The 16833-nt window shown below is 41.3% G+C and overlaps 1 protein-coding gene across 2 annotated transcripts in view; it reads left to right on the top strand.

Annotated features, from left to right (window-relative positions):
• The window catches only part of LOC115371389 (serine/threonine-protein kinase PAK 3), a 37526-nt gene that overhangs the window by 7944 nt on the left and 12749 nt on the right, over positions 1 to 16833 (top strand). Inside the window, exons 2-6 of one of the 2 annotated variants that reach the window (XM_030068734.1) lie at positions 7882 to 8075; positions 8261 to 8361; positions 11258 to 11411; positions 11547 to 11584; positions 15377 to 15439. In XM_030068734.1, the coding sequence (XP_029924594.1) occupies positions 7904 to 8075; positions 8261 to 8361; positions 11258 to 11411; positions 11547 to 11584; positions 15377 to 15439 (528 nt within the window). In that variant the 5' untranslated portion in view covers positions 7882 to 7903. The remainder of the gene's footprint in view (positions 1 to 7881; positions 8076 to 8260; positions 8362 to 11257; positions 11412 to 11546; positions 11585 to 15376; positions 15440 to 16833) is intronic. The other variant, XM_030068735.1, reaches the window with a different exon arrangement.

Below are 16833 nucleotides of genomic sequence, written 5' to 3'. Positions count from 1 at the left end.
GAGTCTTCACAAAACAGCTATAAAATGTCTCAATCTTGAAATGACCAAGGAACAGTCAGAGGTTATCATTATCAGCATTTGTGAAACAGAAAATAATACTGCATCCCACGTCAAAAATGCCGGTATTGTCCTTTAACATTAATTGTTAGCGTTTCAGCAGTTAACATGATTTGATCAGATCAGATTTCCTTGAAGATGCTGTGGTACGGTATGTCCGACCATATGAGGTTTCCATCTCATGACCGCTAACTTCTTATGTCCCTCTCTGAGAGCCTTTTTTTAACCCAGTTGAACCACAACTTGGCCCCGCTCCCCAACCCACAACTGACATTAATAATCTTTTCATTCCTTGGCATCTACATTGTGACTTTGTTTGTGACTTTTTGTTTTAGTGATGACCTTGAGTGGCCAGTCATGTGGGAGGTGAGCAATGTGTTGACATCTGCCGGGATCCGGGCTGTGGATTGTCGACCGTAGCGCTCTATGTCTGGGTGCATTGTCTGCTGTCTGTGTTTTACAGACTTGTTCAGGGTTTGTTTGCGCTTGATTGCAGGTGCACGTGTGTGTGTGTGTATGTGTGAATTCAAGTGGAATAGTGTGTAATAAGAGGGTCAGCTGTGACCAGGATGGTAATATAATTTATCTGCTCTCGCAGGAGTCGCTGCAAACATCCAAGAGCAAAGGACTTCCCAGTCCTGTCTGTGAATAATTGATTGCCTCCAACCTGTTTTCAATGTGTGATGCATTGACAGCAGATTCCACTGTGGCAGGTAAAAGTATCCATGGCACTGAGGTAAAGGAGATAACCATGGAGAAGCGTGGCACTCAAGAATGCCCCTTCCTCCTTCATCCTCTGAATGTCCTCTAGCTGTCTGTCCCATCCAAGTAATCAGCATCCTTCAAAGAAACACGGCCAAAACAGAAAGCCGAGTCAAACAGAGAGCCTGTCCTAATCAGGGGCGCGGAGAGCCGGGCTTATCGAGCCCTCCCCCCACTGCGGGGGCCATTACTGGGCCGCCATGGGCTCAAGATTAGAGCCTCTTCCTGTGTTAGCCATTCAAATTCAGCATTAATGTTTGAAAGAGCAGGGAAAATGCCTGCTCTTCATGGATAGATTAATATTTTATGGAAGAGAAATGTGAAAACATCCCCAGTAATATCTGGGTTGGGTGGGCAATGCTGTGGCAGCTGGAGCTGATGTGTTTGTGGTTATTCTGTGTGTGTGTGTGTTTTTTTTTAGACAAGTGTGCTTTCCTATTTCTGTCAAAATGTCCCAGCTAAGCAAAATGAGGGAGGGTAATTTCTGGCGTACTAACATATAAAGCACAGAGGATCAATTTCTTACGCCGGTGATTCTACTTTTCCGCCAGTTTTCACAGCTAGTAGCCTTAAGTGGGCATTTGTGTATTGTTTTACACACTGCTGTGAATTCAGATTAGGAGTGAAATGAGAAACCAACATGCTATTGATTTGTGAATGACAGAGTAGTCACTCACACAGTAATGCTGTTTTTGTTTTGTTTTTTCCCCTGGTCAGATTCAGCCTCATAAGAATATCTTGTCTAATCTCCAGATCAGGTAAATAGGCAAAAGGCTTGGATTTCTTTCTTTCTGTTTTCTTTTTTTTTTAACATTTGGGAGCCTGGGCTATCTGTGCTGCAGGAATAGGAGATGCTTGTTTCAGGGGCAGCGCACTCCCCGACTGCTTGCCTGCCTGTCAGTCGCCCAGTAAATAGGTCAGTGTTTTATGCGAGTGAAGATTCAGTAATGTCTGGGCCTCCATGAATCTGCCATCTGTAGCAGTCTGTGTCAAGAGCGACCACCCAGCACGGCTGCAGCAGCCATCACTCAGGTGAGCAGCCCGATAATGAGGAGTGCAGAGTTAGAGATTTGTAATATATGAAGTGTTTTGGCTCCTTGTGGTTTTCTGTTGTATCCCTCAGCCGGCTGAACAGGTTCTCACTGTGTGGGCGGACTGAGGGACCAGTCATGGAAATGACCGCAGACACTGAACTGCCTCTCACATCAGCTCCATCATTCAGTCTCCCTGCTCTCCAGGGCCAGTTGCTTATACAAATCAACATATTTATGACCTGTATTCCTTACAGTGTTCCTACATAAGTGGATTTTGTATTGCATGTAATGTAAAAGGGGTTCCTGTTGATAAAGCAAGAGTGCACAATGTGATTCACCCATATTATTGTCATGTTTGAGATGCTTTGAACTTACTGTTTTCTTGTCATTATTTAGTGATGCAACCACTGTTTTTTGCCTCTGTATTTCCTGGCCGGATAGTAGCCTGATTGGTCCGGACCCAATTACTGTTGTCAGATCTTGCCACTGTCATGTGCTCTGGTTACTGAATCCACCTCTGTGCTCTGTGCCTATAAAAGCTGTATAACAGAGCTAGCTCAGCCCCTGTGGACAAGGTTGCGTTCACCAGATAATGTTAACAGATTAGCAGATGCATCAATCACAGCTGCATCAGTCTGAGTAGAAAGGAGCCCCTTGTATGTGCTCATGTCCTGAAAAACAACCTCAGATGAGGTGGATACATGTGAGCGTGAAGCACAACAAGGTCTCTGTTGAAAGATTTGAATGGTATTTAGCTAATTTGAAAAGCCAAAATACTCAGTCGGCATTCTTAGATTGAATGGATATTGCACAGATGAGCTGTTCTGGTAGATTGATGATGTTGCAACTAAGATATGTGGTGAAAAAAACACTATATATATATATATATATATATATATATATATATATATATATATATATATGTGTGTGTGTGTGTGTGTGTGTGTGTATTGCAGCTGAAATTGTAACGTTCACATGGATTTGTTTAACTTCTTCCTCTGCCGCTCCCATTGGTGGGTTCATTATTACAAATGCAAGTTATGTGGCCGAGCTTTATTCAAACCCACAGAACTTTATTTAAAAGTCTAGTGGAGATCTCAAGGTTTCCAAAGACACCACACATGTCCTGCTAAATTACAGTGAAATCATTCCACATTTAAATATTCTCTATGCAATGTATTGGTGCAGCCATAAAACAATGGCATCTTGGATTTGAATATTTCAGAGGTGTGATGTTGCTTCAGCGGCGCATTGCAACCAGCAGATACATAATATGCAAATGAAATCAGCGTACAATATGGAAAAAAACATGTTTTTTCTAACTGAAGGAGAAAATCAGAGTTCAAGGGGTTAAACTAGTGACATGCTGTTAGTGGCAAGCCAGCTGATCCGAGCAAGACTGTCTCACAGGGAAAACTAAAGGTTCAGATGGTTACGTTGCATAATCAGTACTGAGAAGTGTTTTTTTTTTTTTTTTTGTGGGTAATTTATAATTCTGCAATTTCAAATCCAACCACAACAAACAGTTTTCTTCCAAGCCTTTCTTTTGCCAGCATATGGTCAAAATGCAAATCTCAAACCTTGCTTACTTTAGTTACCTAGGGCTCATCATGCCAGGTGGCACATAAGGCCTCCACTGTGTCTACCTCATCGCCCTGACAGCCTCCTGTTGTGTTTTGCTCTCAGGTGTTGGTGATAGCCATATTTTCCAGCAACTCCCTGTTGCTCTGGCATGCGTAGTGTTGTGGGATTCCTTTTAAACAGCGGTGTTTTCAGGGTTTTGTTTTCACTGACACGCCTAAACCTCAAACCTAAGAGAACCTGTTTGCTGCTGTTGTCTGGACTGTCACCTGGAGCTCGCCCGACACGTTAGAAACTGCCAGGGGAGGGGAAATACACCCCCACCGGTGCACAGTATCTCACAGGATCCCTGAGACACACACACACACACACACACACACACACACAGGCCTCTCCTCTCTCCACCACAGCAAGGTCACAGCAAAGGAGAAGGAGCTCAAAACGCACTGGCGCATTAATTTGTATCATTTATCAAAGCATTTCTTCTGTAGGTGTCTGGCTACACAAAAATAGCGGTTACCCTCCAGCCAGGCAGGATCGACATGCAACTAATATAATTAGTATGGTTAACACACCTGTCACCAGTGACTCACCTTTTCATAAATCTGTCTCAACTAGGAATAATTCAGTATTTTCTCATGGGAGGCGACTGATAAAATCTATGGCACTTTTACCGTGGGAGTGTCAACATGGGGCCGGCAATGCTTGTTTATTGTGTTCACTGCTCACACTCGCCTTTCTGGTCGTTCACTGTGTCACTTGTGTCCACTATTAGTTGCAGCTCAGCTCACATAAGACAAATTAGCCCACTGCCCACTGCTCTGAATAAACAGTGTGAAGCCATTAGGCCAGGCGGTGTCACCGAATAATTTGTTAAATCAAACTATATGTTGTAGGAGACGCTTTCCTGCAGTGTCACTGGAATATTTTGCCTAATTGCAGTCAACACATTGTACTATCTGTGTCATGTTCACTTCAGAAAAGCAGTATCTGTTCTCTATATTATCATCACATCACCAACAGGGATAAAAGAACACGATTTGTTATGAAATATTTGGTTATTTTGGGGGTTTTCTGTTTTAGAACAGTGTTTGGGCTGCAGGACTTTAATTCACATTGCAAGTATTTTACAGGCCTTTTTACATAAATAAAATATTAGAATCCGCCTAGTTATGCATTAGTGCTTATTGGTTAATCTTATCTAAGTGAAAAGACAGAATGTATTAGATGAGACCCCGTTCAGCTGTTTTTGGAATATTTTGATTGAATATGTGATGTGATAGATCCCAACCAGCCTGTCATTTTCATTTTTATCAATTTTGACAAATAAAAACTAAAGACAGAAAGAAAAATATCTGTTTTTAAAGTCCTTTCATTAGCTTACAATCATATTAAAACACTGACAGAGGGACTATAGATGTTGAAATAGTATTGGAAACATATATATTTCAGTTAAATTCGTCTGATTGCATATTAACTGTTTATGGAAGCTGGTATTAAGACAGAAAACAGACATTAAATAGCTGACATTTAATACTCATGTTCTTTTTTGTAAGGTTAGACTAATCGTTTTTAGTCATTTATTGATTGATTTATTTTTCATTAGATGCAACCCGGCTTCTCTGTGAAGGGTAGAGCCGCTGCAGGGTTGTAAAGCGGGTGAAATCTAGCTGTGGGATAATAAACGCCCCCCTAAGTATTGGTTCTCATAGCCTTATCCAAACAACCCAAGTTACTCTTGTGAGCGAGCCAGCTGAGTTTTGCAACGGTAGGGTAGCTTCGGGGGCTTTTCAGAAAATTACACATCACTGACAAATGTATTTTATAACAAGACCAATATATGTTTGAAACTGTGAAGCGGCTCAAGGAAAAGGCAAAGAGGTCTTGTGTAATAATGGTGTTATTACAGACTTTTATTAGATTCTGTCTGCTAATGTAAATTCATTCAGTCAGTTCTTGAAGGAAGTTAAAAAACAAGGGGTCCTGTAAAGCGGTGCAGATGTGTGTGACGGCACATATGTGATTTGTCTGAGACAGCACGTACCGTATAGGAGAGTAAGGAGTGGTCTTTGTTTGCTAATGTAGGTCTCCACTAAGGGGCTGCCTGGATGGCCCTGTTTCTGGGCCGGTTGTACTGCACATCACATGATGGGCTTGGCCTGAGGGTGAGGCAGTGAAGGAGTCTAAGATGGTAGTGGGATGGCTGGATGAAAGATGAGAGGATGAGTGATGGCAACATTTACTCCTGCCAGCTTCCCTTAGCCTCAACTCCTGGTTACCATTTCACAGATGAGCAGACCCATTGGACATCAATAGCGCCACCTCAGCCCCAAACGAGCCTGTGTCCCACTAACAGCAGGAGAGCATGTCCCGGCCTGCCCGGATTAGGCTTTATTAACGTTTCTTTACATTTGCAACAATTATAGCTCCTTTAATAGCGTGTAAATCTACAGTGCTGATGGTCAGAACGCACTGACTTTTCAGGTCATTCGTTTATTCGGTGGGATTTCTCGACACAGTCATGCAAAGTTGCTGTAACGGGATTCCTCATGTTACATTGCTAAAATAGGCCAGAGCTCAGAGGATACAGTGCTTTGAAAATGTAACCACGGGTTGCCCTGTAAGTTGCAGATCTGTCTGAATGCAGCTGTCAAGTCTTGCTATGCAGAGTTCACTGTTTGATATGCCTTTTTCACATTCATATTACCCCAGTTCTGCTGCTCCGCACAGCCTTTCAGAAACCTATAACTGCTATGGCAACATAGACCGGCAGCGAGGGGAAAGGAATGCACGCCCCTCTTCTGCAACTCGTATTTTATATTACTGCTCTATTTTGGACTCTGCCTTTATCATTAATCTATGCATCCAGCCTCAAACCAACTGAATGTTCAGCTCTGATGGAAAGATTACTAACATACTCTGCACAAGGAGAGGTATTGCTGCTTTGCTGATATTTTAAGTAAATGGAAGTGCTGTGGTAAAGGTAAAAAAAAATGAACAGTGCTTCATTTGAATTAGAAGCTGCATTTTAGAAAGCAGAATATTGTTGCATGTGATGAGAGGACAGAGTGCACTGCTAGTTTTTTTTTAAATTGGAAACTTTGGAATTTGTGTTGTTCCAGTTTTTGATGCATACAGCCCACAAAAAAATATCAAAATATGTATATATAGTATAAAAAGAAAGAAAAAAGGTACAAGTTAGAAAAAGATCCATTAGTGCAAGTAGATATAATTACTCACTTCCACCTTTGATCTTCAGCTTTTTCAGAGGGAGATGTTTGTACTTACTGTAATAAAATATCACAAACTGAAAACAAATGCTTTAGGCTTATTCCCTTCTGTGATGTTTGTTTAGTGGCCAGCTGTGTATGGATAATATGTGTGTGTGTGAGACTGTCCTGTTGCCTTGTGGGTAGCTCCTGCTGTACAGTGTTTCCACTGATTCAGTTACAGACTTCCATGCAGATGAATCATATTTGCAGTTCAATTTTTGCTCAATATCAAGCTCGGTGGTTTGCCACCAAAAGAACTCAGCATGACTCCCTTCATCTCTTCAGAAATCAAAAGCTCAGTGTAATCTGCTCGGCAAAAAGGCTTCAGAGTCTCCCGTGAAACCACATTGTAATGGAGAGTTAATTAGGTCTAGGTACATCTATAATATCAACCCAAAATCACATCATATTATTGTCATGAATTTTTGATATGTTTACAGTTCAGATCAAATGAAAGTGAATATGAAAATGAAGGTCTCTTTGTATTCTCACTTGAGACCAGGGGTGTGAATCTTTTTCTTAACAAAGATTTTTTTGCAACGATTCAATCCGATTTTAGTTCAGTTTCACGATTTCAAACTATTTTATTCAGTACTGATAGGCAAAATCTGGTAAATATTATTAAACACATAGATTAATGCAAGCCCACTGTGAAATGTAAAAAACAAAAAAACAAACAAAAAAAAAAAAAAAAACCCAGAAATGATGACAATCACGATGACATTATTTATCCTCTAAAAAAAAACTTGAAAAAAGGCCTGAAATTTTTAGTATTTTGGTAAATCACCAGAACATGAAGTCTTTTTTAAATTTATTTAAGTATCATGAATAAATTGATTCAAAACACTGATTTTAGCGGATCAATTCATTCAAATCAGCAGGTTTCATAATCAAAGCATCGATGCAATGAATGAATTGTCGCACCCCTACATGAGACTAATTTATGACATTTCTACTACTGGATTTTGCATGCTCACTCTCAGGTTTGTTTGATCTGTGTGTGTGTGTGTGTGTGTGTGTGCATGGCCTTCACTTCTGACAGCTGGTAGCTGAGTCAGTAAAATCCCACCAGAGGGATTTTGTATATCTTCGGTTTTTCAGTCCTACCTGATTTGTCCCCAGTCGTTTTTTGTAACACTAAAATATTCTCTTTCATGTCTCTCTCTTCCTCCTAGGACATTGTGAGTGTTACTAAAGATGTCTGATAGTGTTGATATTGAAGAGAAACCACCAGCCCCCCCCTTGAGAATGAACAGTAGTTCCCGAGACTCTTCATCAGTGAATCACGCCTCCAAACCGCTTCCAATGGCTCCTGAAGAGAAGAATAAAAAAGTCCGCCTGCGCTCCATTTTCCCCGGGGGAGACAAAAGTGAGTTTTCCCCTCTACAAGGCACCTTAACGCTCCCTGAGCTCAGTCATAATTCACCTTATTTAATTTCCCACTTCACTGTGTATGAAGATATTTCCTAGCATGGCCAACCTAACGTATACATTAAAATATGCCTTTTTTTTTTTTTTTTTACCTTTATGCAATTTTATGTTCACCTCCTGCAGCTAACAAGAAGAAGGAGAAGGAACGTCCTGAGATATCCCTACCCTCAGACTTTGAACACACCATTCATGTCGGCTTTGATGCTGTAACAGGAGAATTCACAGTGAGTATCGCCCCCCCCCCACCGCCTGACAATCAAACATGCTCTTGTTCCTTACCCTCTAAATTTCTCCTCCCATCTGATTGAGCGGAGCACCAGGCGCACATTTCTCTCCGGTCCTGTCCCCCAGGTGTAGAAGCCAGCCAACAATAATGTTCACCGCATTAAGTTGCTAATCCCAGTGACTTGAATCACAATCGCCTCATCTCAGCCTCCACCAGAGTCCTTTAGCGTTTCTCAGTAAATTACATTTCAGGTACAATTCCAGTTTGCAGTAGGTGTTTTAATTCAGCTGTTATACGACGCTGTGGAAAAGTGCTTGCTCCTTGTTTAATTTTGTTTTTCTTTTCTTTTCTTTTCTTTTTTTTTTTTGTCTTTACCTTTTGCACATTTTCCACATTGATTTTGATCTTTTTATTTATTTTCTTGTCAGCTGTTCTTACAGGGAGTCAGCGGCTGTGTAAACCTTCTTGTTTTTATTGCGTCACCCCATGTGGAATCTGCAATCCATCTGGCATCCAGATGGGAATCAAGCATATACATCAGGCAGAGAAACAGAATACCATCATCTTATATTAGGAGTCTGTGCACACCTTCGATATACAGAGCCCGTCCCGTTAACTTTAAACTAAATTTAAATTTAAACTGATTTTGGCACAGGATATAAATTAAACCGCATTGGAGTCTGTTTCCACGATGCTTTGATGGAGGCAACACGAGACTATCCCACCAGGAAGTGTCTTTCATCACCACACCTATTATGTAAATACTCCAAGACAGCAAAAACTAGTCTGACCATATCAATGACATGCAGATTCAGATTATGTTTGGTGACAATGGGCCTTTTTTTTTTTCACTTTATATAGTAACCCCCGGCATTGTAAAGCTCTGCGATTGGCTGCAGAAAAAGAAAAAAAAGATCAGAGCGCTACTGGAATCCCCCTCACTGGTGCTCATGGAATATTTGGGGAAAGTAATGAAAAAGGAAAAAAAGAAATCCAGGCACTCAAGTGAATTAATAGGTTAAAAGGCCTTTAATTAATAGGGCTTATACATTAAAACCACCGACATGTTTCGGCCATGTGGCCTTTCTCAGGGTGTTTTGCGATTGGCTGTTGGCTGTCAGTGAAGTCTGTGATAGGCTGCTTAATCTGAAACTGAGCGTGGACTTCGATGACAATATGAGGACACGTCTCCATGTTTGGTTTCCTTCTCATTCTTCCCTCATTCACTTTCCTCTGTATCACAGCAATAAGACTCTCCTTATAAAGAGTTTATAAATTGTTAATAAATAAGTTATTAATTAGGTTGTGAACACTTTATAAATCATTAATCAAACAGCTACAATGTAAGCAACTAGCAATATCTGAGATTTAACAGAATAGATTCCACGATGCTTTGATCAGTAACTTGATCTTGCCAAATAGTGAGCCTGCACTGATGTATGAAAACTGTGTTATAACATGTTTACAGTTGTTTACCAATGATTTGTAAAGTGTTCACAACACAATTAATAACCTTATAAGCCATCATAAGCCCTTCATAAGAGTAGTCTTATTGTCAAGAGGTACCCTTCCTTTCCCCAGCAGCAGCAGGAAGGACAAACAGGTTGGACCCATAAAGTAATCAGTTACCTCTGAGCATTTACTCTATGTCACGGAGAGGCATCAGTTTTACACAGGACACAATGAAAACAACAACAAAAATATGTGCATTTATTTTGGAGAGGAAAAATACCAGAGACAAAATAAATGCCCAGTCACAATGTGAAACATAATACAGGAAAACTTGAGAGTGGGTTTCATAACAGCAAGAGGATAAGAAAATTTAGTGTCATGGTCCTCTTTAGTGCTGAGACTGAAAGGGTAATAAGTAATATGGGCTCTAATTTGTCTGTTTGACTTTCCAAGTCCACAAGGTCAAAGCTCAAAGTACATTAGACCCCATTAATTATACAGTATGTGTTATATTTCTGCAGAAGCAACACAGCCTCTGTACCCACTTGTCCTCTTGCACGCTGTGTAAAGGAGAGATAGAACCAGGGTACTAATCACAGCTGCAATATGCAATGTTTTGATATTAAAATAGAAAGAAATAAATAGGATATGTCATACTATATGGGTCTGGGTGTGACTCTATGTACACTAATAAATGGCTTTTCAATGATGTTTGGGATTGTATAATAGGACATGTATGCAGTTTGCTATGGATGTTGCCAACAGTGACTACCAAGCCATTATTGTTGCCATAGTAACGACTACAATGGCCAAATGCTGTCAGAAACAAGAAACACACTGAGGCTAAATGTGCAGCAGATAAGGCCTCTTAAAAATGAGTATCAGAACAATTTTTTTTTGTTTGTTTTGTTTTGTTTTTTGTTTTGGCTTTGTTTTGTCTGTTCACGTTTTTGTTTTTACCGATTTCCCCACGATCATCATATCCTTCCCCAGCACCTTCTTTTACACTTTGTAGGGGAGACAGTGTTTCAAATCTGACAGCTCATCAGGATGAAAGACAAGGAGCATGGGTGGCAGTACACTTCCTGTCTCCACACAGAAAGCTGCCTATTGTGTGTTCACCACAAAACTATATTTTGTATCATTTACCCTCCCTGAGTGTTACCAAAAAGGTTTTTTAACGCATGCCTCATGGACAAACACTGTAGCAGCTTCTGTCATTATGGAGTTGATCAGCCACTTCGTCAAAGTGCAGCAAAAACTATATGAAGACATCCATTTCAAAATTTCCAACTTTTTCTGCAGCGTAATCCCAGTCTTCTCTCTCCATTTGTAGTTTTGTTATGTCCCAAACGAATGTACTTTCTGGTACAAAAAACAGTGCTAGATAAACAACCCCTTTGACCTCTCTCTTTCTTCTCTCTCTCTGTGTGTCTCTGCAGGGTATCCCAGAGCAGTGGGCGCGGCTCCTACAGACCTCAAACATCACCAAGCTCGAGCAGAAGAAAAACCCGCAGGCCGTCTTGGACGTTCTCAAGTTCTACGACTCCAAAGAGACTGTCAACAACCAGAAATACATGAGCTTCACTTCAGGAGGTAGATCTGAACAATAAGAATTAACCACCCAACCAAATATTTGTAATACTGATGATTTTCCTCCCGTCTGTACTTAGATCTGACAGGCTTTTCTGCATCCTGCTACTGTAACAAAGCGTCTTGTCTCTGTTTCAGACAAATCAGCACATGGCTACATAGCAGCTAACACTCTGGTAAGTTCTTTTATATGTAAATGTGTCACTTTGCAGTGGCTGGTATTGTCTAAGCATGTGATGACTTAATTATTAGAAGACTGTGCAAAATGTCTGTGAATACTAAAATGAAAACTGCAAAAAAAGGTGATACAGATATCATAGGTTTTGCGTACAACATTAATACCAGTTGTCAAGAATTGTAACAAGTAAATACTCGATTTTAAGATGAAATGTGACAGCTTGAGTTACACCTGCCCCTCTTGTCAGCTGGACATGTTTGCCCTGTTGGCTGTCTGGCTGTCTGCTGCACTGTGTATCGTGACCTCGTCTGACTGTCTGATTATTGTAGCGCAACACTTACATTTTTAAACCAACCCCAGCTCTGGCCGTCAGCCATGAGCTATTTCTGTCATATTTCATTGCTTTTGAAAACCCCTCGACCCTGAGTAATCTGGAAGTGTTGTTCTGCACTTTTCGCATAACCCGATGATAATAATTTGACAGGTAAGTTGTCAATGCATTAATTCCATAGCTGTGAATCCAGGCACAATGACTCTTTTCACATCACAGTGGTGCTGATGCCTTTTTCCTCTGCTCTGTGTCTGGAAGGATAGGATCTGTGTGGCTGTCAGAAGAGTTCATTTCACACAGTCTTCGCCCTCTAATGGGCAAAGTCTGTGCACTCCCCTCTAGAGACTTAGCCCCACAATGCGGCATAATGCCCTGAATTTTGCATACAGGAAAATCAGTATGAGGCTCACGTAAAGGTGACTGCTATGACGGCTGCGGCCCATTATTTATTTCCTGATTCACTTAACCAGATTGTGAAATACCTGTAGAGAAAAACTCAAGATGAACTTCACCACGAGCTGCTTAGATGGTCAAGCGGTGCCCCTGTTGTGCTGGACTCATTGCTAGCTTTAGGCACAATCTCTGCTTCGAACGCCTCGGCCTGCAGCACGCTGAGCTGGTAAAAGAAGTGGAATCCACGTCTGAGTGCGATGCGCTGCCCCTCGCCCCAGGCAATCTGCACTGGGACCACTTCACGCAGGGCTATTGCTTGAACAAGGACTTTGCCAAGTGAGGGCAAGTGGGTGTGGCGATGCCTCTGAGAGGTTCTGCGAGGTTAGCGAGGTTAGTGAGGGTATTTCAGTGTGTCTGACGTGCTGGTAGCCTTGGATTGTCAAAGCGGTCCATGGTTTGCAGAGGTGACTCAGCTATTAGCTGCAGCACCACAGGCTGTTCCCCAAGATCATATCAGAGATCATGATCTATGTGACACTGTCTTTCAGGGGATTTTGAACACTGGTTCATAGCTGTTGATAACCTGCAGCTAAATGGTTGATCTTAGAGAACGAGTGTGACAGAAAGAATAAAGGCCTTCTGCATTTTCCACAGGGGCAACCTTGTCTTTGCTGCTGTGTTGGATAGGTGAGGGCTGTCCCCTGCTGCAGTCTGTGCTTCACTTGTCTTATTGTCATTAACAATTTGGAGATAGGCATGCCATATTTTCCTATAATGCTTTTGTCTCTCCACCTATTTGATCCATTTTAATCAATGGATTAAATGATTCAAAGGTTTTTGTCAACCGAGATGCCCTCGTATCTCATCTTGACCTCAACCAAACAGGTTTCTTGTTCACTTTAGCTGTAACCGGTGGCCTTCTAAACGTTTTGCTGGGTCCTAATCCTTTGGTTAGAAGAATTAGGTGTTCTGTCACACCAAAAAAGGCATTTAGCTCAAGAGTATGGAGCGGAAAGAAGGTTTCACTTCATGTGCCTGGTGTGCACTTTTCTGTGCTCTCAGTGTCAGACAGTAGAGCTACACCAGAGATATTTTCACAAATTATCCCATGACAATCAGCTGTTCCACTTTACTAAGATATATTTCGGGTGTTCCAGGTGCTGGTGTCACAATATTCCCGTATAATAATAATTATATTCTGTTAAGACATACTGGCAGTGCCTTAAGCCCCTTTTTTTCTCTTAAGTCGTTTGCTCTTCGTGCTTAAGTGCTTGGTGACATGTTGTTCCTTCCTCCTGGTGAAGTAAATGTTTCCACTGCTGGGAGACGTCATGTTTTGATAGCTTCATATTGGCTTTACCTCTAAGTAGACAGTTGTGGATATTTTACTCGAGAGTGGTTCCACTGAATATAGAGAGGATCCACAGGATTCATCTGACTTTGTCTTTGGGCAACCACAGCCAGTTAAATGGCTCAGTCTGTATGGTGACAAAGTTAACAATCATTCATTTGAGGATCAGAGAGTCAAAGATTTGCCCTAGGACATGACAATCATTTCACCTTTTGTATGTTGTTGACATTTCTGTTTAACTTTACTAACATGACCTTCCACATCCAGCATAGTTGTGAGATTGGAGTATGGATGACTGGATGTTTCGCCAAAGCCTGGATAGCAGGAGTTTTTAGTCACACAACTGTGTATTATTTTAACTTACGGCCTTTGATAATGGGATATGAGAATCTGATAGGTAAACCTAACAGCCTTGTCATGTAAGGGTTGTTGAGTTGCTCAAGATCACCCAGGTTAAAAACTACCATCGTTTATTGCTAGGACAGACCAGTCAGTATTTTTTTAGTGTATTAATTGTTATCATCAATCTAAAGCTTTAATATTCATGTTGACAGTTCATTGGAAAATAAGTAGATTTTTAGAAGTAAGCTATTTGTTTAAAGTACATAAGTTTACAGTTCAAGAAAAGTTTTGTCATCACAGTAAATTCAAGACAATTATAATTACTCATGCCAAGAATTTTAGTTTAATGGCATCCAGCATTTTCATTCATCCATTGAGTGCCGCTACCTTGTTTGGATCAGACAATCTGTGACTATTCTGTGCCAATAATGAATGATACCTTCACAACTAGTCCGCTGGTCATGCAGATTTTGAGTAACGATTATGCAACAATACCCACATCAAATGTTAATACGAAATGCATTCAATACAAATACTCTAATTTGAGTGTGATTTTGCTTGTCCAATGAAATGAAACAAACCAACATCAGTGTAAATGCACAGATAGGAAGCTTTCTTTTCAACAAATTACGCCGCTGATTTCATTTTTCCTGCTCCCAGAAGTTAGTCAAGTCAAAGTGAGTTAAGGCAGGCTTGTAACAAAACAAATTCATCAAAACGAGTTTCAGGGGGCAAAACGGGACAAAAACAGAGAGTAAAAAGGACAACTTATCATTAGTGTGTGTTTGTGTGTGTGCTCAGTGGAGCTGAATGGAAAGGAAAGGAGGAGAAAGGAATGGCTGGCATGGTGAGAGTTAAGAGATTTTGCTATATTTAACATGTAAAATAGGTCTTGAGTTTGCACTTAAATATTGAAACAGCACTGAGACAATCGTTTAGAGATAATCTCATAATTTTGGTGATGTAATAACTGTTGGATTTTATCTTGATAGAGCTATCGGGAGGTTTGAGATCTGGCTCAGATATTGGAATACGTAATGAGGAATACATGAGCAATGGAAGTGACTTGTCTTTGAAATAAGACTTATTAAAATAGCAGCTGTTTCAGTACGGAAATTATGTAAAAGAGGGTCAGAAAGGCGCGGGCGAAGGACAGTCTTCAGGTTGGCACAGTGTGTCTTTATCATGTCTCATCAACACAGTGAAAACCTCTCCTCCTCATGCTGCTATGTGAGAGGGGAATATTTGGACCTAGTGTCCATCCCTCAGTAGCGTACCCCTGCCCTCCCCCCCTTCCCTTAAGTCCACTTACTCTTAAACACTGTGTGGGTTTGTTTTGAGTAAATCCTCCCATTTTCAACCTTCACATTCAGAACCGACTGCTGTCATCTGGGCCTCCCGTCAGCCTTAGAACCTGCAGCGCATTATTTGACAAGGTAATTCCTCCATATTATTTTCCACATGCTGTACCTCTGCATTGGCTATTGAGCTAAATTCAACTATTTGATCTCCTACTTTTAATTATAGGCTACTAACTAAATGAAGCAGAATCCTCCAGCACCACTTTTATGTTGAATGGAAAGGACCATTATTCCAGAAGTGCCAAATATTTAATTTTAGAGGCATCATCACTCTCTGTATGACATTTTTGGGGGGGGCATAATTAGATCTGTTAACAGATGATATTCCAGGAAAACTGCCCTTATCTGTGTGCAATTTGAAATGGTCCATCTCTGAAATGGCAGGGCAGGGGCGCATGCCACAGAGGGTTGTGATGACTGTCAAACTTCTGCATGTATGAGCTCATATTCCTCACAGTTTGGTCCACATTGTCAATAACGTGCCTGTAACTCCATCACCACTGTAGACATTACCGCATGGCTCTGTGACAACCACGTAGCACCGCTTACGGTTAGTCAGGCTCTCATCCCTGCACTGCAAACTTGGCCCAGCCCTCCTCGGAACAGGACCCAGGTCAGAGGCCTCACATGTCTGAATGGAGGACTGGGACTGTCCTTCAGCCAGACTATTCGCCTTAATCGCTAGAAATAAGCTGCACTGCTTCATTTATGCATGACGAGACTGGGAATGGATGAAATGTTTCCATTCCATAAGAGGAAGATGATCCAAGGCAAGCAGAGTTTTGGATGGGGGAGGTAAAGACTGGGCTTTAAGCATAATAACTGCCTGAAGCATATTAATAGCACTTCTGTAATTTTGCAGATCAGGAGGATTTCTACAGTTCATCACCACAATGCACACCCTGCAATGCTGCAGCATGTTTTCTCCTGTAACTCAGTTAAATATACAGAGCAGTATGCTTCCTCAAAATTCATAGTCTCATCGGTCTCGCCCGATTCGACTGTTATCACACCGTTGAATGGACGTCATCAGTCGGTCCCCCCATACACACACACACACGCACACACACACACGCACAGGTATGGGTTAGTAGGTCCCTATTGCAGCTTCTAGAAGGTCAAAAGTTGTTATCATCTGTTCCTATTGTCAAACCAGTCAAATGGGACCCTGGAGCCAGACATGATGTGGTATAAAGACAAGGTCAGTCACATACGGAGGTGGTGGGGGTGAGAGACGCAAGATCACGTCCCAACTAAAGCAAGAGACGTGTTTGTTTTTAGCTGATGTAAATGTTAATGTTAGACAGCAGTGTTAGCGAACATTATGGTACGTTTCCTAACCTTGACTATGACAATGAGCCCTTTCCTAACCGTAACCATTACCTTTTCCTCACCATAACCACGCAGCTAATCAAAGCTAAGTTAATGAAAGGTGACGATAAGAATAGACAACAGCCCTCTGACCCACA

The sequence above is a fragment of the Myripristis murdjan genome, chromosome 14 (genome assembly GCF_902150065.1).
Source record: "Myripristis murdjan chromosome 14, fMyrMur1.1, whole genome shotgun sequence".
NCBI classification, from domain to species: Eukaryota; Metazoa; Chordata; class Actinopteri; order Holocentriformes; family Holocentridae; genus Myripristis; species Myripristis murdjan.
Note: the sequence above shows the minus strand (reverse complement) of the source record. Positions and strands in the feature narration are given on the sequence as shown.